Source organism: Anastrepha ludens, chromosome 6 (genome assembly GCF_028408465.1).
Source record: "Anastrepha ludens isolate Willacy chromosome 6, idAnaLude1.1, whole genome shotgun sequence".
In the NCBI taxonomy this organism is placed as follows: Eukaryota; Metazoa; Arthropoda; class Insecta; order Diptera; family Tephritidae; genus Anastrepha; species Anastrepha ludens.
This window is the reverse complement of record NC_071502.1, coordinates 62,561,250-62,589,050: the sequence shown is the minus strand read 5'-3', so window position 1 is coordinate 62,589,050 and position 27,801 is coordinate 62,561,250. Positions and strand designations below refer to the sequence as shown.

Below are 27,801 nucleotides of genomic sequence, written 5' to 3'. Positions count from 1 at the left end.
GCGTGCAATTGCATTGATATATAAGCTGCTGAGTTTGCAGTTAATTATATACAGCTTGTATATAAACAGTTTGAGTGTTTTCGAGACGGTTCACGGCTACGGCAAGTTGAAGCACAGCACAGAGCTCATTTCGACGCGAGACGTTAAGTAGTGTAGTATTGTTAACGGAAAACTGTGCGACTGTAATTTTGAGAATAAAGAGAAAAGTAGTGTAAAGAAATATCAAGTGTTATTGAACAAATTTATATTGTACTAAAATTAAAATGTTTTAAAAAGGAAAATTTTGCTACCGTTAATTTAGTTGAAGCAAAATTAGAATCCAAGTGGAAATTAACTATTAAGAAGTTTGTAAAAGCGACCAATTTAAAGTCGCACTGACTAAGTAAAAAAGAAGAAGCAGCTACGGGCAGACAAATGAAGCTGTTCATGTGCCGTTGAGTGCGCTTTGTATGTGTATATACATATGTATGCGTGTTTGCTTATGGAGTGAAATATCTATATTTTTGAGTGCCGTGGCCGTCGCTGCAGCAGCCGTCGAGGTCGGTTTGCTTGTCGCACTGTCGTTTGTCAACGCTGCTAACTTACACCGCGTTGTACGGTAATAAATACATATGCGCGTGTATATACAAGATATATATTGTGCTGATAATTTTTTTCGGATTGTTTCAAATACCACTGTCACGTTTTTCGGCAGCAGGCATATCTGCTTCTGACGTTTTGCTTGCTGAATTGCGTATCTGTGTGTGCACTCGCTGTGCTTGGTATTTGTGTTTAATGTGGCGCGAGTAATAAAGCGGAGTAAGCAATAAAAGTGTGCCCACAACATAGCAGTGAAAAAGGAGTTGAAAAAGTTTAAAGTGCATTAATGCTGATGTTATATTCAGTAAATCTGAACGTAAAGCCGGAAAGTTAAATGAGACCAAAACATACACATCCTCATGCTTGTGCCGTATTATAAAACACTTTTAATTTTTAATCTAAATTATTTGTTGAAGCAAGAAGAAGAAAAGAAAAATTAACAACAAAGTTCAAAGTGCTTATGTGAAAGTTTGTAAATGAAGTTTTGAATTAACAACGTGAAAATGTGTATTCGAATGATACCAATTTAATAAGAAATTCTGAATAGTAATTTTATTAGCAATTAGTACATTTGGATATTTACTTGTAAGAGGACTTTTTGGCGCCCACATTTGGATTACTACATGTGCGCTGAATCTTCATCAATCTTCATTCTCGCCTCGTCAGCAGCTGGCAGCAGCAGTGTGATGCTTACCAATCAGTGGTGGTAGTCCGTCGCTGTAGCAGCAACGAAAGCAGGCACTTACCCGGCGCATAGAAGGTAAGAGGCAAATCCCTTGATTCTTTGCCCCTTTATTTGTTCCTTTGAAATATGAAACTTGTGCACGATCAGCTACCAAACCCACCACCACTTTTGCAATCTTCTTTCCTTGCTAAATTCCCTACCACCACCACCTTTGTACCTTCCAATTTACCATCAACAAAAAACCTCTGATTCCCTTTTGCTTTCGAAATGTATTCATCAACGTCTTCTCGTTTCATATTTCGTCATGCAAACCATGTTTATATATGTATACGCATATGTAGCTGTTGTACTGCTCTGCTAATTTGCTCCCTTTTCTATTCCAATGCCTTCTAAATAAATATATTTGTATATACTCCTGTATTCGTATGTATGTACGCCCAACTCGAGTCACTTTAATGTGTATTTTTATCGTTGCGCTCTGCTTTTGTGCTTCGTTCGCTTTGCTTTGCTTAATTTCGTCTCTGTAACGGCTTTCCTGACTACTTGGACTTGCCTGTCCGACCGTTCCACTGCTATGCGGCATATCACTTGAAAACAACAACCAGCAAACGACTACGCTATGACTGCGACCGCGACAACATTAGTTAGGAACGAACAGAAGTAACAGCATAGCAAATAACAACCATGGCATGTCGTAGTGACAGCGAAACGCTGGCAGAGTTAGCACAAAAACAACTGCACTTTATATTGAAGCATGGCAGCAGCTTGCGTTTTTCCCTTCATCTGTTATATACATGCATACATCATCTATCGGCATGGCATATATGTGTGAGTATGTTTGTACATGCATTCAGTTGAAGCACATTAACAGAGCCGGCGCTCGAGCATAATTCGTTGCACAGTGCATGAAAATCGGAAGATAACTACTAAAAAGTGGTATTTGTTGCAATGTGAAAATCCAACAGCTTCGAGATACACTGGAAGGTGTATTTACCTACCTCGCACAGAAAAAAATTAATGTGTGCGTGCACATGGGCTCATATTTTCGATGATAATTTCAATTCAATATTTATATTTTTATGTCAGTTATACTTAATAAAATATTTTATACTATTACTATTATATACATAGTAGCCGAAATCCGCGCTGCGAATATAAATTACACCCAAGTCGGGATCTAAAACCGAAAAATACCATGGTAAGAAAATTTGGCGGAGTATCAATTCGCGCAAACTTATGAATAATGAAGGGGGACTGGATAAAAACGCGAGGGAAAGCAGTTTAAACAAAACAACAACAACGTGAGATACCCAATTAATTCAATTTTAATTTCAAACATTCCTGTCAATTTTTGACCGAGCTCCTTCTTCTATTTGCGTCTAAGTTGTGCGTCCGGATATTTTTATAGTTTTACGTCGGCTCTAAACGACAGATATGATTAGCTTTTGCATAGCAGAGATACACTCGGAGGTTTGGCAAGGAGCGACCGCAATCATTTTCTATCATTTGAAGTTTCCAAACGGTGTGCTAACGAATGGTAGTCACGCACTAGTCCATTCCGCTGCGCCGGCCGCGATTATGTATAGAATAGTTTATTATCAAACGAACGCCTCGGCTTCTCTGTTACTGCTCCAAGCGGTCGGTTTAATTTTTGATGACTAGATTTAACTGCAGATGTTAGAGGTTACGGATTTTAAATTCGAATAGAACACATTTTTTGAATGGTAATTCATTGTCTATTCATAGGAAAATGTGTATCTACAATACGTGGATTATAATTGATTAAATGAAATTGATTAATTGAAATTACACATGTCGAATACTACCAATTTTTGAAGGCATTATGTAGGCTTAATTGTGTTTATTTTTCATAAATTTGAGGTGGCCCATCTGATATAGTCAACCAATTATTTTTCCCGGAAATTTCGGTTGGAATAAACTGATTGTTTCATTGGCTGTGTGGTTGTGGCAATACAATATAAAAACTTAATAGGCATACAATGAACCTTGTTAACATACATATATCGAAATCACAATCGGTCGACGGTAAGTACATTTTCAAAGAAAAATGGCCCATTAACACACAAACTATAACATGCGCCTTTTGACAACTTGTACTGAATGAGTCGACTCGAATTTTTTAAATAACTTTTTTATTCTGCGGTCTGCTAAACGACTACAACGAATGAAATGTACGCAATTATTACGAAACAAATCTCACCGAACTCTGATTGCTGTCACTACAAACCACTGTTATAAACAGAATTGGCGCGGCACACCCTTTGTTTAAGCTTGACCGAGCTCCTCCTCTAATTTGCAGTGTGCGATTTGATGTTCCACTAATGGAGGGATCTACACTTTTATGTCTCGTCCAAATGGCGGATGGTTTTTATGAGGAGCGTTTATCTGACAGCTACTATAGGGTAGGCCATGTAAAATTTGCTTTTTGAATCGGCTATAAAAAACAACTAACCAATATTTTTTCAAACTTTTTTCTTTATTTTGAAGATTGAACATTGTCATTTATGAATGGAAAATAATATCGGTTAAATGACTGCTACAACTGGCTTTACAGTAGGCCATTCGATCAACCCAATATTTAAGCACATTTTCGATTGTTTGGGCTCCAATTTCATGAATGGCAACTTCGATTTCGTGGTTTAAAGCATCAATCGTCTCTGGATGGTTCGCATAGCATTTGTCCTTAACGGCTCCCCACAAAAAATAGACCAACGAGCTTAAATCACAGCTCCGAGGCGGCCAATTGATATCGGAATTCAAAAACGGTAGCCAAAAGTTCGAGTGTAACTTTATCAGTGTGACAAGTTGCACCGTCCTGTTGAAACCAAATGTGGTCCATGTCATCCTCTTCAATTTTTGGAAACAAAAACTGGTTGAGCATGTCACGGTAACGCTCGCCATTTACTGTAACCGCGGAAGAAGAAGAAGACTCATCACTTTGGAAATAGGTTTTCAATATTTCCCAATTTTGTTCAAGCGTATAGCGTTCCATTTCGTAAATGTCAAACCTTTAAGTAAATTATGAACACATTTGACATGTCATTTGCGTTACCATTCTCAAAAAAATAGGTGGTTCAAAAAGCAAACGCTATATGGCCCACCTTGTAGAAAAAACCTTTATTATCATTTCGGTGTTTCGCGCCGACAGCGGTATCGAATCCGGGCACGACCGAATGTTACTCACGCACAAACGCATGCGGACGGCAGCCGCAACATTATGAGTTCATATGTATGTACATGTATTTTGCCCTAATTTCAGTGAAAATTATACTTAAGTACCTCTTAAGTATTTCTAACATCGAAAAGGCACCGAAATAAATCCTAATCATTGCTCACATCCAGCAAAAAGAACTTCTTATTTAATCCTATTAATGCCCTGGACAGCTCAAATGGGCACACTGTGCAGGTTGTGCTTGTTCCTTGCTGGCTGGCTCCTTTGTTCGTTTTTTCGCTCGATTCGTTTGCACCAAGTCTTGGCTTCTGCATTTCAGACAGCCCATGCGGGCTTGCTATTTTCTTGTGCGTGCGTGCGTTGTGTTTTCGTTTGTAATGCATAGAAGTACATGCATTAAAATATACATACATACATATGTATATGTATGGGCACTTATCTGCAGCTCTATGTGCCTGTGTATTAAATGATACGTATACGCATTTGCTTTTGCATCTGTTTATATGCGCTTGTTTGCATGCTTCTCGCTGTTGTTGTTATGCTATATGCTATTGTACCTTCTTTGCGAATTTTCTCTTGTGCGCACATTCTGCGCTATGGCTTTGTGTCTGGTTTGCCGATCGTCTGTCCACGGAACGGGAGATTACTTGTCACACATTCGAATTGTTAGCTCGCATTTCACATTTCTTCCAACTTTATCTGCTTGTATGTAAATATGTACATATGTTTGCAGAGGAGCCTCCTCATGGCATTATTTTGGCTGTAAAAGGAAAATCTATTTTTTTATTTTACTTTTCCTTGCTCCTTATCTTTTCCATTTAATTTGTCCTCCGGTTTGCAATTGACGTAATTCGAAATTTATATAGGTGTGTACACATGCACATATGGATGTATATAGTATGTGCATATACATATGTATAATTACTTACAAACATGCATAGTTACATGCAAACGTACACAGCATTTCATAGTGCATAGTACATCTGCATTTATCTGCTATGCTTCTGTATGTATGGTACCTATATATGTACATACATACATACATACATATATACGTATGTACGCGTATCTGTTTCCATGCCACTGCTTTTCAACCCCCACCGTCGCATAGCAGCTTATTCATTATGCCACTCGACGCTTTCCACCGCTCACTACCCCATCAGACATCCATCCATTCACAATGCTTGGCCTTCTCTCTTGCAACGAACTCCAGCTGTAGCAACAAGAAATTTACTCGAAACATAAATAAATAGTGAACACTGAAGCAGCAGTATAGATAGCAACAACAACCACAGCACTATACACGCATATACATAAGACCATATACTGCCGGCTGCCACCCTTAGCTCTTCACTTCACTCAGCCGATCCGCACTGTTGTGCTGTTCCATTTCGTTACGTCGCTTCGATTCATTTTCAGTTTGGTCAAACTGGCTGTATTTCGCCTTTGACTGACTCGTCGTAGTCGACCCCTCTCTGCAGCTTACCTTAACTTTTCTGATTTTTTGTTTTATGTGCTATGTAGGTTTTTTTTTAGGCCGACTGCAACAGTGGCAGCGATTGCGACGTCAGCTGTGACTGCTTTCAAATTCTCTTATCGTTCGGCACAAAGTTGCTACTGTCGTTATTTGACTGGTGCTGGTGCCTGCTGCCTGCTGCCTGGTGCTTGTAGTCGTAGTTGCTGTCTTTGGCTTTTCGGTCTGGTTTTGGTGCAGGGGTTGCCAGTCTTTCGGTTTGGTGTGCTCAAAGGGCAAACCCGTATTTTGGCGTGGGCCAACGAGCCACGGGCCATCACACTGGGCTTGGGGCGAAACAACTTTGTATGTGTACTTGTACATTTTTTGTCTGTCTCACATGCTTTCACTTGAAAGTTGTTTTGCTTGTGAACGAACGAAATTTTGTCCCTTCACTAATATTCCCTGTCACTCACTGACATTTTTTCGTTTGCCCTCAAGCAGCTTGCAATAAACTTTTCGCATCTTTCTTTTCCTGTCAGCTTTTATTTTGGTTTCATTTTTTTGCCAATTCTTTCTGGCTTCCTATTTTTTTGTGCCGTCCTTTAACCTTTCTTCCGGTTATATGACATGAGTTTTTTCATTTATATTCCCCATGCGCGTTCATATCAACGTCTTTGCCTTTCTTTCAAAAGTTCTTTAAATACTTTATGCACGATTTTTGCGTCATTGTCAATCATGCCGTTAAAGTAGTTAACTTGGAATGTTTACGAGTAGAAATGAAGTTCCTTATCGAATCTGGTTTTCGACCATTCTGCGCGCAATTGCTCATCAATGTGACATTAATTTTTTTTCTTTCAATTATTTGCCTTTAGTTAGTTCGCTGTCGCAGAATATATACAGAATTAGATAAAGTTTTCCTGCCACACAAATTGTATTTACTTGGTTCTTTGTTCTTTTCGCTTTAAAAAGTCAACTTTAGAAGGCAATCTACGAGGTGCGACTTTTAAATAGCGAGACCGACGCGGTAAAATATTTTATTTTGCTTTCATACCCATTTACTTATTAAACATCACGTAACCCCCATCTCCTCTACTACACTCAATGCGACTTTTTCATTGTCCGAAACAGTCAACGGACTGAATAGATATATACACTTAGAAAACTCATAGCAAGCGCACGGCACAATATTCGGTCAATAAGGCGAAGTGTTTTGAAAGCTCTGGTACTGGGTACTTGGTTAGAAAACTCATGGCAAATGACAATCGGGTTGCTTTTCCCTTATTCTTTCACTTAAAGTCATATAAACACGAAAACCATTTATTGTGATTAACTTTTTTCAATTAATTATTGGTTGCAGTAGCGGATTTCATGTGAAAGTTCACAATAATTCGTTGCTGTATCGACCCACTTACTTGTTTCTGGTAAAACGTAAAAAAAAACAGAACGAAAGCTATGCTTACACTGATGTGTTTATAGAAGCGAGAGGTACTGCATTTGAGAGAGAAGGATTTGCTTTGAAAACCTGATGGCCTCTGCCCTTTGGTTCAAACATAGGTTAGGTTAGGTTAGCCTGGTTGGCAATAAACCACGCATAGACTGGTGCCTGCTATTGGTCCCTAGCGATACCAGATGGAGACCGACCTCTTTGAATACTGAAAGTAGAAATCATGTAGAATATCAGCACTTTTGGCGAATCTAAGCAGAGCTGGGAGAACCGCTTTTAAGACGTCCTCCAGACCCTCAAACAATGGGGCTCCCAGACATTTTAAACGCGTTTTTAATAATGACGGACAAACGCACAGAAGGTGCTCTAAAGTTTCCTCAACAGGATGCATCTCTGCGTTTCCTGCATTTGTCCGTGTTAGCAATCCCTATCTTGTACGCATGTGCAGCCAATAGATTATGACCTGTTAGCATACCTATGATAGTTCTGCAGTCCTTTCGCGTAAGTACGAATTGAGTAAGTTTTTTGTCGTTAGTTCTACACAAAACTTTTGCTGTTTTGCATGTGGTCAGATTAGTCCACCTAGCTTCCACTAGTTTTTTCATGTAGTCGTACATTTCGTTGTATATAATATTTAGCGGTTTTGGTATGTCGTTCTCTTGTTCAAATGGTAATCTAACTTCACTCTTTGCTATCTCATCTACTATTTCGTTCCCCATAATGACTTTGTGACCAGGTACCCAATAGATATGTAGCCTACTGTTTGTAGTTCAAACATAACTCTACTATAGTTATTAAATGCCTCAAATTTTGAGGAGACCTTTCGATGCCAGCTCGAAAGACGAATGAATGAATGAAAATGAGGTTTACATTTCGACGTCACGGTCTTTTGTGCCCTCTACTCATCACAGTACCTCATCCAAACCCAGTTCACTGAATAAACATAAAATTGAACTGTGTTGGGCTTTGCAAATGTGCCTTTCTTCCGGCCGTATCCGGCTAATATATCTTACCCCTCGCCATTACTAGTGTATCATATTCGAGAAGAATGTGTGTTGGAGTCTCCGGGGACCGGTGGCAGAAATGACAGGAGTCAATGATCATATCTCAATCCTGTGCAGACGGCTACGCAATCTGCAGTGACCTGTGTGAATGTCCGTGAGCCTTCGCAGTTCTTCCTTATAAGTTGTCTAAATCTATTTTGATAATACCCCTACGATTTCACCTGGGCTAGCGCCATTATTCGCCTGCAAAAGCTCACGTCTTTTTGTCTTAGTTCTTGATTCTCTTTGATGCTGTGCTGTCTCATGGCAGTTTCTCTAGTCAATGCATTCGCGGATTCGATCTCAGTTATACCCCTGTGTTCTGGGACCCATATCAGCTGGATGCGATTGTGCATGCCTAGAAAATTCAATTTCTCGTTGCACTAAAGTACAGTGAAGGCTTAATCTCAAAGGATGACGCCTGTCTTTCCCTCAGAGTGGCAATTCACTTGTTATAGAGCTTTATGCCTGTGTTAATCTCCGCACATAGACAGATGACATACACTTCCGTTCGGAAGATGTTCGGCACAGACCGCTTTGTATTGGAGTCATATAATGCAGCGCATATGCCTTCGGGTGTATTCGAGTCATCTGTATATCAGTGTGGGATACACTCTTTGAGTTTCCTTTCGAGAGCTGGTGGTATCGTCCAGTTCGGTCCTGAATTTCTTCTCAAAATGAATAACAATAGTGATATCATCCCTGGGTAGCTGGGCAAGTAGTAGCTGCAGGCTCAACGATTTCACGTTCTTGAGTGAGATCACTTTTCCCTTACCACAACTTACCTCGAAAGACGAAACTAATATATTGAATTCGACTAAGACGCGCACGTAAATTGCATAAAGGCTACGACTGAATATTTTGGCGCAAACTAAGATTCTAGAAAAATATTTTTATGCGTTAACGTTTGAAGCGTTATCGTGGGTCACAAGTTACGTACGGAGAAGGATGCAGAAATGGCTTAAAACTGCTTGTTCTCGCCCAATAATTAATCACCTCAACAAGTTCAACTTCGAGGTGCTCCCATAACTTGAGAACTCGCCAGACTTAAATCCGATCGAAAGTTGTTGAGCCTAGCTTAAAAATGAAACTGAATTTTGGAAAAGTTGCATGCGTGTTATGCTAAAAAGAATAAGGGTTGCATTAAGGAATAAAAACAGATAACAAAATAACGGCACTTATATATCTCCATATATTATACTTTTGGTTTGACTAGATTTCTCCTTTAAAGTTCTTGTCTGATAGTCCTACGTGCAACATTTACAAATTTACTTCATAATACTGTTCGATTTTGTCTCTTATTTGTGTCGGAAGTTGTGAAACGATCATTCAGTGCTTGCTGAAGGATCGACAAATCCTCTGTTCCTGTAGTTTTTCTGTTTACCACTTAAACCAATTTCTTTTATACTTTTTATAGGAACATACAGGGACATATATACATTTTTCCTAAAAATCTATTCCGAATTTCGCTATTAATGCTTCCATCCTTCCTCTAAATCGCTTTAAATTTGATTCTTTATTTTTACTGGGCATCCTCTACATTTTTGTAACAAACGCTCATATCAAAATATGTACATACATACATACATACACTACTGATGCACAACATTTCACTTCTCTTTAATTATTTCACTGATCTGATATCCCCTTGAAATATGTGAATTCAACTTTTTCATTCGCTTCTTCTAACAAATTTCCTCTACTTGTTCTTCTATTTACAGAGCCGTTTTAGCTTTTTCGTGAATTTGCGCTTGTTTGGCTGTGTGTTCAATAGCGAGCAACAATGTCACCAGTGCCTGGAGCCACGTCAGTGGTGGGCACCGCACCAGCACATACACCATCAATAGCCGCATCAACAACAACAACATGTACAATGTCAGCGCCCAACCGCGGCCCAGCAGTGTCCTCGCAACAACAGAGCTCACCTTCTGCTTCACAACATGCCAGTGGCAATGGCAATATGGCCAGTAAGAAGAACCATTATAACAACAATAACAACAACATTAAGGCCAGCAACTGTAAAAACAACAACATTGGCAAATTTCAACAAGGTCACAATGGTAACAACAACAAGTTGACAATACTGCACAGTAAACTTGGTATGAGCTTAGAAGGGATGGAAAGTGTGCATGAAATGAAGCAGCAGCAGCAGCAGCAACAACAACAAAAGCAAGTGCATTCGCACAAAAATACCAACAGTGGCATGAAGGCTAAAACCCATGATATGCAAAAACAAACAACAAAAACGACAAAAATGCCCTTCACCCATGCCACCACCCCGACTACGGTTAATGGTACAGCTTCCAAAATCCTGATTACAGAGCAATTCTCCTCGCCGCTTAGTAGTGTTGTTGGCAAGTCATCGCCACCGTCGTCTGCGCAAACTAATTGCAGCACTAAATCACCGACTACGACGGCGACGCCATCCACCACCGCTGCAACGTCGTCCACGTCGTTAGCTGCAGATCCGTTGGCCTTACCGGTCATCACTTGTAATGGTGTCACTTCAACACCAGCAGCAGACGCAACACTTGAAAAAAGAACAGTAAATTCGACTATAAATCAAGAGAGTGTGGAAATAAAGGAGGAATGCGATCCACAAGTGATCGTTAAGGTGGAGGAAACATCTCCAACAACAACAAAAACAACAGCATCAACACCGAACCACCCAACAACAGCGATTCCAACAATTACAACAAATCGTAAGGACACAGCTGCGCCGCCGGCGGAAACAAAAAACAAAAGCGCTGGCCCACTCATCTCCGCCGACGATGCGACGGCGGATAATCTGATTGTGGATAAGCCGCGTAAAGTACTGTTGAGCGTTATGAATCCGCATATAATTTGTCACTTGTGCAATGGTTATCTCATCGACGCCACAACTATTGTCGAGTGCCTGCATTCTTGTAAGTACCTAATCTAATTAATGACTATTTATAAAGTAACTGAGCTACTAGTAAGGGGAAATGCTACAGGGGAAATGTACATAGTTACATATAAGGAAGGCTACGAACAAGGAGTAGATTTTTCGCTACGTCTTCAATTTGCTTCAGTATTTTTTTTGCGTAGCTTAAAATTTAGCTAATATTTGGATTGCTTTAATTTAATGTAGCAACTAACTAGGCGTTGATATTTTTTCAACTTTTAATTCCTAAACCCAAGATGCGATCTTGTTCCGTAAATGAAAACGGTGCATATTTCATTGATTAAGACTCTCTGGCGGTGGGAGCTTAATAGCAATGTTTACTTTTTTAACTTGCCATAGCCGCAAGGCTTGGTGCGTGGACTACCGTTTGGAAGTCCGTAAGTTGGAATCTCCGTGCATGAAACACCAAGATGATAGAAAACGTTTTTTTTTTCTAATAGCAGTCGCCCCTTAGTAGGCAATGGCAAACCTGCGAGTGTAAATTCCTCATAAAAAACCATTTCCCGTTCTGAGTCGGCTTAAAACGGCAGATACCTCCATTTGTGGAACGACATCAAGACGCACTCCACAAATAGGGGAATGAGCCGAACACCCAAAAAAGTGTGTAAACGCCAATTATATATACAGGGTTTGATTGAAAAGTAATGAGCCTTATTTTTTTAAGCAGTTTTATTAAACGTTTTGGCTTATACAACTAATATTCTTCAAAGTAGGACCCTTGAGCGTCAATACACCGCTGGTAGCGGTCCTTGCACTGCAGGAAACATTTTTTAAACTCATCCGCCGGAATCGCGTGCAATTCGGCTGTCACAGTTTTTTGGATCGCTTCGATGGAGTCGAAACGCCTCACCTTCAGCTTTCTTTTCAGGCGCAGGAACAAGAAGAAGTCCGGAGGGGATAGGTCTGGGCTGTAGGGAGGGTGGGGAAACACCAGAACCCCCATCTTGGCCAATGCAGAGGTGCAGAGGAAGGCGGTGTGCGCCAGCGCATTGTCGTGATGAAGGGTCCAATTGTTGACGAGGTCGGGCCGAACCCGGGCGACGCGGTTTTTCAGCTTTACAGTGCTTCCTGAAGGTACAAAATGTTTAGTTTTACGCAAAATTTGATCGAGTAACGTTGCTCCAACGATCGCTGCATTTTCGCCACTGCAAAATCCTAACACACTTTTAAAACAGCTTTCACGTGCGGAGCGATGTTGACTGCACCGCTGTTGCCAGCGAACTGGGACCGGTTTCTAGTGGAAGGGGAAGGTCCAACGATCATTTTCCTCCACCAGCCGATTCGGTTGATCGCTTGGCAGACGCTCCGCGCGGGAAGGCTCATTACTTTTCAATCAAACCCTGTATTTAACCCTTATTGGGGGTTCGCCCGATTTCTCCTTCCTATTTGTGGAGTGCGTCTTGATGTTTTTCCACAAATAGAGGGATCTACCGTTTTAAGCAGACTCCGAACGGCGGATGGTAATTTTTTTTATGAGGAAAATTTTCATGCCAGAAATACGCTCAGAGACTTGACGTTTCTTGTCTGTCGAAGGGTGACTGCTATAAGAAAAACATTTTTTCTCCCTCCAATGGGAGTTTCTTGCACGAGCTTTCAAAAACGTGCACTACCGAATGGTAGACGCGCTCCAACGGAAAATCTAAAACCCCTGATCTCATACAATAAACGTAAATATGCACTCTTGTCAAGCTAAACATTAGGACAATTCACAGTTATAATGTATAAATATGTATATACATTTAGTTAGTTGTGTTGCTATGGTAGTTTGCAAGTGCCATGCTGCCAGGTTATTTGCACTTGACTTCCCAAACATCAAAAATAGGATTTAAAGTGAAGGTTGATGGTCAATTAAGTTGTCTTGGGAGAATTGTATTATACATACATATGTTTATATATTTGAGGGTGGCCACATAGACGGAAGTATGCCCTCCTCTATCCTCTTTTAAATAGTTATGTTGTTAGTATAGTAAGCTGTCTTCTTAACCGGAATGTAAATTTTTAATTAATTAATTTCTTCTGTCTTTGTAGTTTGTCATAGTTGCCTCATCAAACATTTACGGACGGAGCAGTACTGCCCACGCTGTGAGATGATGATAAACACGGCCAAGCCAAATATCAAGTGAGTAGAGAAATGTCATACATAGGTACATTTTTAAAGTTATTTTAGTTTGCCTTGTGGGCTAGGGGTAAAAAAAAACTTAGTTAAAAATTAAGTTTCAGTGGTTTTTTAATTGAATAAAATACGCTCGAATTCAGTATTTTTTAATTTTTCTTTTGGTATCAGTTAAATATCGATAATTCGTGTGAATACTCTTCAATTTTTTTCCTTGGAAATTACCTCATTTTCTATGTAAAATCAATAATAACTTCAAAGCAATTTTATTTGAACTAAAATATTTAAGAGCATCCTTTGTTGGGTGTTATGTTGAGCTCCTTCTCCAATTTGTGGTGTGAGTCTTGCAAGCCGAAAGGCGCCCTCTATTGATGTTTCACGCCTACAGTAGGTTTCGAACCCGTACAATACCGTCGGGTTCGCACGCGTGGGCAAACAAAATATCGTAGCCGCGAAGTTCGGATTTAAGATCAACACGAAAAGCTCGCGAGAAAATAGCTTGAATACTAAAAACCGTATCGTGTAATGAAGCCGCCGGCTTCTAATCACTATAAAGTACAAAATTTTGGTCGCCGCAACATAATGTGCGATTGGAATCTGTTGATTTTTTATATCCGTGCGCACTTGTATAGAACGGTATTATAATTTTGTTCACATAAGGGTTGTATATAACAGCGTAATTGAGATACGATGCTCTGAAGAATCATGAGAGAAGTCGGCTCAAAAATTCGAGCAAAATTTTAAATATTTCAATGGCAGGTTCGTACTGAAAATAGGTGAAATCGATGGATAACCACGCCTCCCTTTAATATGACTATAGTTTTCAAAAACGAAAACATGATATCACTCAGTAATGAATGATGCAAATTTACTTTAGTAAAAAGTGCGTAAAATGCGTTGGGTAAATGCCTGTATCTTGATAATAATTTAATAAAGCTCCACCTCATTTAGGTCCCATGTAAATATTATTGGGATCGGATAAAAATCCCACCTGCTTTTTTATGGCAAGTTGGCCATGTTTCAAGCTATAACCCTCATTATCTTGTTTGATTCCAAAAATCAACAGCCAGTTATAAAGTTCGCTCCGCAACGATTTAGCACTTCTTAACTTGTTTTAATAAAAAAATACTTAAATTTTGGCGCAGCCATAATTTTACAAAATCTGTTTGAAGGGTATATTTTTTGGCTAAAATAATTTGTTATCTATATGAACCTGATGAGTTTAATTAGAATTAACGACAGGAACTAGGGTAGATACATTTTGGGGCTGGTTCACTAATGGTTTGACCTGACATTATATTTTTGGTGTTCAGGAACAAAAAGAAATCATTAAGTGCCAAATCAGAGCTTGAACGTGGATGACCCATTAGTTCGATCTTTTGACTGCTCAAAAACTCTCTTGTGTTGGCCGATACGCGAGCGCTCGCATTATCTCGGTGAAAGATGATTTGTCTGCGGCGGTTAGTTTTCCTTAATTCTACAAAAATTTCTGGCAAACAAGTGGTTTTGTACCAATCAGAACTGACTGTTTTAAGTTTCTCTAGTGGTACAGTTGCGGTATGATCAGATTTTCATAAAACAGCGAAACAAGTGACCTTTCGATTTGAGGTGCTCTTTTCACTCGTATTGAAACACAGATACTGTCGATTGCTGTCTTGTTTCCGATCCAAGATTTCTTCAACATTTCTTTAAGCCAGTAAACACAAGTTTTTTTTGGGCATTGTCAAATTATGCTGTATCCAGAACAAATCTTCTTGACGACCAAATGCTCATGCGATATTGAATGTATGCTGGTCCCATTAATACGTCTATCTCCCGATATATCACAGCATTGATTCTCTCTGGCACACCAACCGCTTTTGGATGGCCTTCGCGAAATTCATCCTGCAAGGATCGACGACCACGTTGGAACCCGTTGTACCAGCGGTTCACACTGGTTAAGTGTGGTGCTTTAACGCCACAAGCCGAAGTAAGTTTATCAATGCATTCCTGTCTCGATAATCCACGTCGAAAATCATAATAAATCATCGCACGAAAACTTTCACGAGTTCGTTCCATCATTTGGGCGAAATTCATTTGTCAACTCACCGAAAATATAACAAATAAAGCTCGTAAGTGAAAATATGTAATTTTATGCCAAAAAATATCAAACTTTTCGATAAAAATATCGAATTGCAGCTCATCACATTACAGCTGATCTAAAAATTAACGAAATTGGATAATCTAGCACATTTATAAAAGAATAAAATAATAAAATATAAAAGAATAAATAATTAAAATAACAAATTTTAATTAAAAAAGTGTGCTATTAAAATCAAAAGTTTCTTGGTGTACAGAAAAAAGTTTCCAATTTTATTAAACTGTTCTTTGTGTCAGATTGTATGAAATACATATGTATGTATGTATGCATATCACCTATTTATGGTGTTCACATGTTTTTAAGCTTACATGGCATATTTCCAGATGTTCCCATACGCTACGAGTTTAAGCTACTACCTTTTTTTATAAATCCTGCCAATTACCCCATTCCGAACAAATTTTTTGTTTGCTTCTCTGATCTTCTCGATCAACGTTGTCTTCCCTACCCGGTAGTGTATAAAATGTGCACCTCATTCGTCTTGTCAGAAAATATTTTATTCGAAAACTACTCACTTGCACGAACTCACCCTCTTTTCGACGCCGAAATCTTGACATTACACTGCATCCTTTCATGTCGACAATGCCGAGCCAAGCTCGTTCGTTGCTGATATGATCTGATTAACGGCATCTACAGCCATGTAATGTGGTATGTGTGGATGTGGCTGACTGGCGTGTGTGTCGTAACGCGGTTGGCAAAGCCCAAACGAAGGGACGATTTGCAGTCAGAGGTCGCTACTAGGAGTGCGAAAACATGAAGGTAAAACCAAAAAAACGAAATAAGTCGTTCGCGCAAAAGTGTCAGTACACCTTGGAGGGGAAAATAAATCCCGCTTTCCGGAAGCATAATCAAAATGCCAATTAAGTGAATTTCGGTCGAATGGTGTGTTTTTTCTTTTTATTTCTTTTTTCATGCGATTATGCCCTTACTTTTGAGAAGCGCAAGTAGTTTCCCTTGTTGTCATCTGGTACCCTCGTTACTTAAGCGTCTCCTGTATTGTACTCGTACTGGGATTCCGCTTCGATGCCTCATGCAGCGCAATAAACACTCGCAATTAACTGGCGGGCGGGGTTTCGCTTCGATTTGCCGACGGCATGCACACGTAGGTATGTATGTTGTATGTATCAGAAGATATGGGGCCATCACCATGTGGCCTTTGCAATGCGAGCACAGCTGTAAACGAAACGCACGAACCGGTGAGATGGGCTGCATTGCAGGTAATGTGCCGTTTTCAGCGGGTTCCGTTCGGCTCTCAGCTTGTCTCAAACGATGGCCCGCACTTTGGAAAAACATTTCATTCCCAGATGTTTCATCAGTTTAAAGTGCGAAGAAGAAAAGACAGAAGTAAGCATAAAAATGTAGCAATACAAATTTAATGAGAAAACATAAATAGTAGAAAAATAAACGAACTATACGTAAAAAGCGACGGAACGAAGAAGCAGACAAAACGCAAAGCAAAAAACGATGCATAGCAATGAATGAAGAAGCAAAAAAGGAAAAACTCAATGAGAATATGTTGGCACTGTGCGCTCTCTTTTTTTTTTTTGTTTTTGTGCTCTGTGCCTGCTGGTAGCTTGGTCCCGCGTCGTTGAGGACGACTCGAATCGGGTCGGAGTGCGGGCATTGTTTATTGTTTTATTTACATTTCTTGATTTTCGTTTTACGTTTTTCATTTTTACCATTGCTATCGTTATCATTGTGATGTTGTTGTTGTGCACGCTATATCGAATGTGCGCGGAATCCGAAATGCAATGTGCGTTGTCTGTCGTCATTGCTGTCGAGATTCCTGCAGCGACAATGGGCAACAGGCACTCGTTCGCTCGCTTCACTCTCCTATGCCTGCGTTCTTTCAAACTTTTCAAGCTGATAAAGTCACCCGCCACGTCGCTTGCCATCAGCATCATCACCATTACCATCCGCAACGACACCATTAGTGTTATTGTTGTTGGTGTTTCCTCACCAGTGATGTTGTCGTCAGCAAAGTCTTTGGTATCTCGTTTGTGAATGCACATACATACTATATGTACATAGGGGTATGCATAGATACGTTTTTACATACACACATATACATACATATATACATGCATTTGTATGCACAGCATTTGTTTATTTGCGCTTTGCATTAGCCAAATGCTTCGGTACTCAAATGAAACATTGCTGAGATATTTGTGATTAGGAAGGGCGAACTATATATACATACTAACAACGTACATACATACATGCATATGTAAATACCAACATTTGCGTTGTATTTAGTGGATTCGTTTGACTCGTTGAAGGCGAAAACTTTTTCACACTACATTACATTTGAATACATTATCAGCCAGCCCGGCCACAAAGCACCTTAAACTCGCCAAGACAGAAGGCATTGGGTCGCTCTGAAAGGGGCAAAAACGATGCTATTAAACAAGATTTTTAAAACTTTGTAGCTGTTAGGATTACCAGGGCATTGACTTCCAAAATTCATTTGATTGGAGGAGAGGTTGCGATTTTAAGTAGTATTAAAGTTTTGTGTGACACAAATCAATAAATTTATTATCAAGGGTTACGAAATCGAATAATATTTTTTAAATAAAAATATTATCCCAATATGATTTATATTAATATATTAGTAAAAAGTATTAAATACATAAAAGTGCGAAGATTCTTATACAATTTTGGCGTTATTGTGAATGGGTTTCATTAACGACGATTCAAATGAAACTGGATTGTTTGTCCTCAGTGTAGCAGACTACGTACGGAGGCGCAGGGCTCTAAAGTTTTATGTCACCTCCGAATGGCAGATAGTCTTTATAAGAAGTAGTTTCTTGGCCTGTTAAAAAAACTGCTTTGATGTTGAAAGTTTGTCCATGAAATTAGCGCTGGACGCCGAGTAGAAATCTCTCATTTACTTTAATAGTGGCATAATACAAAAAAATCTTTTTGATAGGTATGCAGAAATGACCACAAGCTCTTCTTTCACGCTAAGTATAGAATGGATGGTGATATCTACTAACAGCATCTCATTAAATGAAAATATGCCCTTACTTTTACTCAGGGAGGCATGGTAAATTTATAACTTTGAAGCCATTTTATTTTTGTTTTTTGGATTATCTGTCTTGCAGTAAATGAGCGATATGATTTATATCATATTCGCTACAGGGCATTGCTTTTCTTAACCTTTGTTAGAGAAGATCCCGTAAGGTATACAAAAAAAGGAAAATTTAGTTATTGGTTGTGACGGCTTGGCCGCGATGTTTAAAAACAAAGAACACGAAACAGAAAGGATAAAGAGTAAATAGCAGTTTTGCCAGAATAACGTAAATAATGTACTTACACAAACAGCACAAATATTACGCTAATATTGTTCGATTTTTCTTGTCATAAACTTTGTTTGAATATAAAAATTTGAAAGAAAGCAATCCATTATTTTCTCAGTAGTTGGCTGTAGTGATCGATATTTCGTAAGGTATCGATGAAACAACTTGAAGTTCGTTATCAAGGTGACATTTCACACCAAAAAATATCTTTTGCTGTTTTTTCTTTATTCATTCAGTTGTGAGTTACAGAGTGTTGACAATGGAGGTTAACAAAGAGAAAATTCAGTAAATTTTCGACTTTTTCCAGGCATTTTGATGTTAAAGCACCTCGTCGTCGAAAATGTCGATAAAATCACTGAAATAATCGAAGTTGACCGGCATGTTAGTAGTCATAGCATCGCTCAATAGCTAAAGATTGACCATAAAATAGTTTTAAACCATCTGCGCAAAAATTTTACGCAAATATAATGGATTTCCTTTTCGCTAAACTAATATTTGTTCATGTAATGAAGTTAGGTTAGGTTAGCCAGGTTGCTTGTGTAATGGCCCTAAGGCCCATTGTGATGTAATGAAGTTTAAATGTATGCAAGTTCAATTTTTTACGTCCGAACTTAATAATGAGTTATAAGAGGGCTATTTATATAGCTGGCCTAAAGGCAAAAATAAACATTGGTGGTTGAAAAAAGTTCTATTGTTTTTTGAAATATTCTCCACGATAATCAACACACTTTTGCATTCGTTTGAATCAGTTTTTGAAGCACCTTGTCCAATTACGTTTCCAGTAATAAATATAAAAAAAAAAAAATAAAAAAATAAAAGAAAAAAAAATTGTTTTAAATAAATAAAAAATAAAAAGTATATGTAGGGATATAGTGCACAAAAGCACTGCGGATCCTTTTGAGTCAGTTTACCAAATAATGCAATGCTTCCAGGAAGCCTGTAGGAAGATGTCTCGGCGAAGCTCAACCGAAGGTCTTGTTAGCAGAAAAAGCCACTATTGCCAAAAAGTCTCGTCTTACGCATGCAAAAACAAAGTACAAAGATAAACCGTATACATTTTGGAAAAACGTTGAACTGACGAAACCTAGATAAATAAAATGGGTCGATATGGAAAAACTTGTATACCACGCCCGAAAGGTCAAGTGCTTAATTCCAGGTTTACACCAAAGGCGGGTAAAACGTCATAAAACCAGGTTGGTGAGAGCATTGTGGTCTGGACGGAGGGAGGGGGGTTTTCTTGGCACGATCTTGGGCCGATTGTAAAATGTAAAATAGACCAATTTCAGTATTTTGATATACTCTTGAACAAATTAGAGGTCTTTTTATATGAGTTTATGCGATTAAATTGGATAATGATCTGAAGTACCATACACCCCAAAGGTAGTGAAGCAATGGATGCTTAGAGAAGAAAGTAAGATTTAGGAATGACCTGGGGTGGTAAAAAACTTGATAATTTGTGGCCGTAATTTAGAAAGTATGGGAATGTGAAATTAGGTGTTTACATGCATGATTTCTATAGGAATGAGGAGGAGTGGGAAACAATTCTACACCTTTTTTGCACATGCCCGTCTCTAACCAGAAGCAGGAACCGATATTCAGGATCCTACTTCTTAATGAATATGAATAATCTATACAATTTAGCTATCAACAACCGTTCACGCTTTGTTCAAAGCTCAGGATGGTTCAATCTGGAAGGGGAGATGTAGCCAAGCCCCTGCGGCTCACAACAGACCCATTTCGTGGTCTGAGTGACATCGCTGTTCCTATGTGCGATGCGGCTGCTAAATCTACCTACCTAAGCTTCAGTTTTTAATAATTAATTAATTAAATATTTCGAATAAAGCAAGCAACTTAGTGCCTGGGTGCAAAAAGTGCTAAGTCGACTTAAGCAGGTTTTATCAATAGTGCGTAGATACATACACATGGTAGAAAAAGTCTGCGTTCACCCACTGTTATAAAGTATTAAAATAATTTAACGTGTTTATCTTAAAACTCTCAGTTATTTCTTTTCACTTATTTCAAAGAAAATTATTCATAGAGGTTATGAACAAAATTTTTTGGAGTTTGAGCTGCGTCGTGTTCAGATAACGGGATTGTAGTACAGTTACTTAAATAGGCTAAGCAGAAAAAGTGTGCGTTCATTTCGAATAGTGACGATTATTTGCATGGCAATTACGTTAAATTAAATTTTAAATCATTCATGTAGTTGACGCGGTTAAGAACAAATCTAAACAGGGAAAAATTGATATTAGAAATACATTTTTTGTTACTATGGACCAAAGGCGAAAAGAAATAGATATTGGTGAAAGGAAAATCATTGTAAGTTTGTGGCAAAATAGTAAGAGCTATCGGGAAATCGCGAAAACTGTTGGGAGGCAATACTCCTCGGCCCAAAGAGTGATAAACAACTTCAAGCAAACGAATTGTTTGGAGTCTAAGCCTCGTTCTGGCCGCCCAAAAAAACTGACGGAAAGAGAAGAACGCAACATAACTATTCTTGTGAATTCTAATCCACGACTAACAGCAAGCCGAATTTCAAAAGACATAGAAGTAAAATACCAAAAGAAAGTACATCCAGATACAGTAAGAAAAATTCGAAAAAGAATCGGATTTCACGGCAGAGTGGCCCGAAAAAAACCCTTCATATCGCGAGTAAATCGACTTAAGCGGATGGCTTTCGCCAAGAAATTCGTAAACAAGCCACCTGAGTTTTGGAATAGTGTGATTTTTTCAGATGAGGGCAAGTTTTGCATTTTCGGGATAAAAAGTCGTAAAATTATTTGGAGGAAAAACGGAACGGCACTTGGAAAGCAAAATCTGGTACCTACGGTAAAGCATGGGGGAGGAGGTGCCATGATATGGGGGTGTATGGCTAGTTCGGGCGTTAGAAATATGCAGTTTTTTGAGTCGATAATGAACAGACATGATTATCTCGATATTTTAAAAACGAATTTGAGAGAAAGTGCAATCAAACTGGGACTCGGTGAAAGATTTGTTTTCCAACAGGACAACGACTCGAAACACACAGCAGAGATTGTTGGGTTGTGGTTGTTGTATAATGTTCCAAAACAACTTCGCAGACCCCCACAATCACCTGACCTTAACCCCATTAAGCACTTATGGGACGTTCTAGAAAAAAAAATACGAGAGCGTACAATAACTAGCAAGGAAATGCTTAAGAACGCGCTTAAAGAGGAATGGGAACCCATAAGTCCAGAAATAACAGCCAACCTAGTTGGATCAATGAAAAGACGCCTCCTAGAAGTCATAAAAAGCCGGGGATATCCAACTAGCTATTAATTTTAAAACATTTCTATGATCTTAAGCCTTTTATTTTATTATTATTGAAGTGAACGCAAACTTTTTCCGTTTAGTTTGAATGGCCTTTTTAATTTTATGTGATCTCATTTTAAATTTGATTTTGTTATTGGTAGCGAAATATGTGTGATAGTTACGTTTAAGTGAACTTGATAAAACTCATTAAAAAAAAATTCTGAAATATTTATTGTTTTGAACTTTTTCTAATGCAGAGAATATTTGCATAGGTGAACGCAGACTTTTTCTACTATGTGTATATACGCATATTAATTATAATAAAATTACACGATTTACTTCCATTTTTTAATGACAATTAAATTTTTCGTACAACTATTTTGGCGAACTTTTGCACTCAGATATTAGCACTCCCTGTCGATAAAATAATTTTCCTAACTCGTTTATCCGATTTCCTTCTTACAGACCTGATACCACTTTGCAAGCCATCATCTATAAACTTGTGCCAGGTCTATACGAGAGAGAACTAATGCGCAAACGGGCTTTCTACAAAGATCGTCCAGAAGAGGCTGCTATGGCAACGCCTGAGCAACGAGGTGAAGATACAGAACATCTTATTTTTAGCCCCTCTGACTATATGTCATTGTCACTGGAGTATGCGGATACAGAGTAAGTATAAAAGAAGAAATTGGATCATATTATAGCTTCTTATAAAATGCTAAATCGAAACAGGAAAAAATGTTGGGAGTATTAAAGTCCTTTGAACCCCGATTTGTTTCATTAGAAATATATAAAAATACATACACTACATATTATTCCACAGCGCTACAACTATGTTCCCTTCCCTTTCTCGTTCTTCTCTCGTATAGCGAACTCGCCCGTCAAAACAGTGAATATGGTGAATTGCTAAAGCCACGCTACCTGCAGTGTCCCGCCATGTGCACTGTTGGCCATTTGAAGAAGTTCGTGCATGGGAAATTCGATATTGATGCACAACGTTTCAACATTGACATCATGTACAAAGTGAAGACCATCGTTCTGCTCGATCACTACACGCTCATGGATGTCGCCTATATTTACACATGGAAGCGTGATGCGCCTATGCGCTTTTATTTCCGAGTCAAACGTTGTCTGCGACCCGTTGTAAAGACGCGCAAAGTGGCGGCTATAATGTCTGTAGCTGCTCCAGAACCGGTGGAAATAAAGGACGAAGTTGCTGATGTACCGATGACTAAGACAATCAATATACCGAAAATTACAGAAGCTGTAGTTACACAAACCGACACATCGGCTGTGCCGGATGCCATGACAATAATTCCAAAACCTGTTGCGTCGACATTAAACGCTAATGAGCCACTTATAATAGCGCCGCCTAACATCAAGGAAGAAGAGATAGATGAGATCGAAGAAACAAAGACGAAGACAATTGTTGAAGTAGTGACGAAACCAGTGAAGTCGCCGAAAGCTTCAAAAACATCCTCAGTTAGTTCAAGCACAGAGAGTAAGCGATCGCAAGCGAACTCTGCGTTGGATCGTAAAGCCGAGAAGGCGCAGCAAGCACATCACTCGCACAGCTCGCCTAAAACATCCAAAGAGAAGCGAGAAGCCAAAGAAGCATTGAAACAAGCTGCGGAACATCCGCGGGATGAACGAAAAGTCGAAAATATAAAGCTGAAAATTGATTTATCGAAACATAACAGCGTCACAATTATAAATATGTCAGATCCACATCGTCGAGAGATCACAAAGTCCGTGCGTCCCGAAAAGGAGTGGAAACTGAAAAGCAAACGAGATAAAGAATCCAGTCCCAAGAATTCACCGAGTAACGAACGTAAAAGCAGTACTCCTAGTCCACTAACTGTACCCCCTCTGACAATAAAAGCCGAACAAATAAGTCCACAAATGAAAACAAGTCCTTTGGCAAAGAGTAGCTCCAAGTCAACGGAAACGTCTCCCGTGGCTGCGCCATCATGTAATGATGACGAGCAAAAATCTCAGTTCCTCAAATCATTTGCTTTGACACCGACTAAGAGCGTGAAGAACGAATCACTCGAGAAGTCTCCGAAGTCGCCAAAAATAAGCCCCATACATAAAGTGGTTACGAAATCGCCAACAAGCAGCGTCCGCGACCCTCTAAAAATAGCAAGTGGTACCGTTTTCAAAGGTCCTACCGCGCCGTCCAAGCGTAAGATTAGGGAGCCTGTTAAGAATGTGGCCAAGAAGCCAAAATTGTCGCCTCCACTTCCTGCAGACGATTTCAAAATTAAGCTGCCGCCAAGCCCCATTAGCAACACATCAAAAACCAGTGTGTCAACTGTTACAAAATCGGGCTATGCTTCAAATGATAAAGCGCTTATGGCAGCACCAAAAACAACCAAAACCTTGAATGCCACAACGTATGTTGGAACTCCTATCGCAACAACGTCAACAGGTGCCAAGCCGTCCACCTCTACCACTAACAGTCAAGCAATTATGCGTCCACCAATTGGTGTGCCACCAAAAAAGCCCTCGGGAAAAGTGGGTGCCGCGGTGCATAAAATCAATTCTTTACTACCAACGCAGACATTCACTCGTGTAGAAATGGTCCCTCCTGGTAACCGTACACCGATTGCAAAACGTTACCAACCGATACTGCCGAAGTCTACTCGCCCCAACCCGTTCGCCAACATTCCCAGTGACGTCAATAAGCTATTGAAGGATGCGGGTACTGAGATTAAGTCAATTGCCAGTAATGCAAAATCATCAGGTAAGGTTTATGGTCCAAAGACTACTGCAGGCGGCACAACAATAACTGCAGAATCCACTATAATGGGACCACCGCCCGCACCAGTAACTGGTAAGCAGCAGGGTCAAAATGTGAATCAATCACGTCTCGGTGGGGCGAACAACGCTAATAAGTCGGGTTCGAAGAATGGTAAATCCAATAACTCGAATAATTACTTAAATCTTGCGCTATTTAATGCGTCCAAGACAAAAGGCAATGAGGTACCACCCGGTTGTCGCACGCCCATGTATACACCCAATTCGCCAATTTATTCACCCAGCTCCCCGCAGTATATGCCCAATTACAATATTCCCACTGTGCCCACTTACAAGTACACTCCCCGTCCATCTGGCGGGACCGGCAGCTACTTACAAAGTATATTAGGAGGAGGAAACAATCAAATGGCCGGGCTATTTCCGGCGCCTCCAACCAAAAAAGACAATCCTAATGTTAATACAAACTCAAATTCTACAACTGGAAATAGCTCACCATCCCACGGCGGAAACCAAAAGTCGACGGACGGCAGCCAACTGCAGGCGCCCAAGCGTGTTTATCCTTTCGCGCGCAGCCCCAGCCCCGAAGATCCGCCAGAAAAGCAACTTAAAGTGAAGTCGCTGCTCAATTCATGCAACATAAACATTCCGTCATCGCTATCAATTACTATTACACGCGAGGATAGCGAATCGCAGGCAAATAATGCTTCACATCCGAAACACAAAAGCCCTGTAAATAACTACATTGAAATCCTCAAGTTGCCCGATCAACCAACCGAGGCTGTAGAGCAAAACAAACGGGCTTCGCCACCAGCGCAGAAATTACCTCCTTCACATCATTCATCGTCGCTTAAACTGCTTATGCCACCCACATCGAGTTCGCCTACGAAGCGCGACACCATGGAGGGTATGTCTGCCGCTTATGGATCCGCGAGCTTGGCACAAATGTCACAGAAATCGCAAGGTAGCATGAATACGACTTTCGGCAATGCACAAAGTAATGTGAGCAAGCCAACAAATGTATCCCAAAACTCTACATCAAAGTCGCCGCAATTTAACTCTACTCCAGGTCAGACATTTCAAAAGCACGCGAATGATAGTGGACAACAAAAGTCCAATTTGAAAGTGTGTGAGCCTTTAAAATCACCGCAATCGGAGCAGCATAAGTTGGGCACAGAGAAGAAATCGCCTATACAAAGCCCGGAGAAGAATATGAACTCGTCGCCAAATGGCAAGACTACACACAAGTCGCCCAACAGTACCAACGTAATCGATGCGAGTAAAAAGTTCCGCCCCATATTGCCAAGACAAAACCCGTCATCGGCCATTTCTGAAATCGTGCCACCAAAGGTAACGTCAGCCAATATAATCGGCACCTACTCGGCGCCAAGCGGAGTGGCGGTCAAAGTACACGCCAATAAAAAGGTCTCGCCGCCTAAGAAATCACCAGGAGCCCAACAACAACAGCCGCAACCACAAGTCGCGCATCAACAGCCGAAAAACGGCCATAGCCCCAACATGTTGACTGCTGCAAAAGGTGGCACACAGCAGCCGAACAAATTTCCTTCGCCTGCCCATCAGTCGTCTTCTAAATTGACATCGAACGCTAAATCCGGTGCTACTCCGCCACCCATTTCATCGCCAAACGGCAGTCTTAACAAAATGATGCATCCACCACACCCTGGTATGCCCATGCCCACAGGAATGCCATCCCTGCCGAGCTTGCCCTCCATGCAAAACCTGCCACCCACTGCGCTTCAAGTGGCCGCTTTAGCAGCAGGACTACCCGGTATGCCTTCACATTTGGGCGGCGTGTCCACTGCCGACATCAGCAAGCTATTACGCGCTCAGGTCCAGGCAGCAGCGGCCGCCGCACAGCCCGGGAGCATGTTCTATCCGTATGCGAATGCGCAACAGCTAAGTCACCACTACAGCTACCAACAGGCATTCATGTTAGATCAGTTCTCACGAATGCAGCGCGCCGAGGCAATAAATGACTTCATGAACAAACTGAAGAATGGTCCGCCTGAGAAAACGTTGGAGAATATTCCCAATGTAGGTAGCGGCAAAGCAGCTACTGCCACAGCTCCGAGAGCATCGCCAGGAGCAATAGGTAGCGGCAATGCGGCTTCAAAATCGAACACCGTCAACACTAGTACAACTTCAGCTGCTGCCAGTAATAGCAATAGCTCTAACGGCACAAATGCGACCAAGGCCAAATGAAAGTGAATGCGTAGGTGAAGATGGCGATGTGGCAAATGATTAGAGCAGCGCTTTTGAAATTGAATTCCGTGTGCATTTGCTAACTTTACTAATCATTGTCATCATTTAAAATGAAGTAATATATTTTTTTGTTTTTTTGCTATTTATGTATATGTAAGATTAAGAATTAGAAATTTAATATTAATATTATCAGTAAGTTGAAATTTGTTTATGTTTAATTGGTTCTTGTTTTCGTTATTTACTATAGTCGCTTATTTATAATTGAAAGCTTCTTGTTAGTTCCGTAACCACCGTTTTCGCTAACGAAAATTAAAACAGAAAGTATACAATGTAAAGAATGATTAGCCGTAAGCCTCAGTGTAAAATAAATTAATAGTTATGTTATTTCCACCTTAAGACTACCAGCTACCCTGTCCCCGTCCCTGACTGAAGATTCACAAAGAAAAGTGATTTGTATTTTTATAAAAATGTGTGCATACATATAACACACAAATACATACATAAATACTATTTTTAGAATTGCGAAGAACTATAAATATGTGTATACATACATATGTATGTGTGTGTGTTAAATACAAAATTTATCAAATTTATCAGTAGTTTTAAGTGTAAAAAGAAACCTATTTTCGTATGGATGCGGAACTGGATGAATTTCAATAAATGAATTAAATTA

At 39.8% G+C, this 27,801-nt stretch overlaps 1 protein-coding gene across 1 annotated transcript; it reads left to right on the top strand.

The window, feature by feature from the left end:
- Nucleotides 1-134: 134 nt before the first annotated feature.
- On the top strand, nt 135-27,801 carry LOC128865755 (polycomb group protein Psc). Its single transcript, XM_054106073.1, has 5 exons — nt 135-1,339; nt 10,122-11,306; nt 13,355-13,445; nt 22,614-22,817; nt 23,018-27,801. Exons 2-5 carry the CDS (start codon nt 10,184-10,186, stop codon nt 27,126-27,128), a joined length of 5,529 nt encoding a protein of 1,842 aa, XP_053962048.1. The 5' UTR covers nt 135-1,339; nt 10,122-10,183; the 3' UTR covers nt 27,129-27,801.

Bases quoted from the DNA above. Each gene is read 5' to 3' on its own strand.
- LOC128865755 (XM_054106073.1), top strand. From the start codon at position 10,184: ATGTCACCAGTGCCTGGAGCCACGTCAGTGGTGGGCACCGCACCAGCA. The intron at 13,446-22,613 runs GTGAGTAGAGAA...TCCTTCTTACAG, and splicing joins ACGGCCAAGCCAAATATCAA to ACCTGATACCACTTTGCAAG. The intron at 22,818-23,017 runs GTAAGTATAAAA...TCTCTCGTATAG, and splicing joins CTGGAGTATGCGGATACAGA to CGAACTCGCCCGTCAAAACA.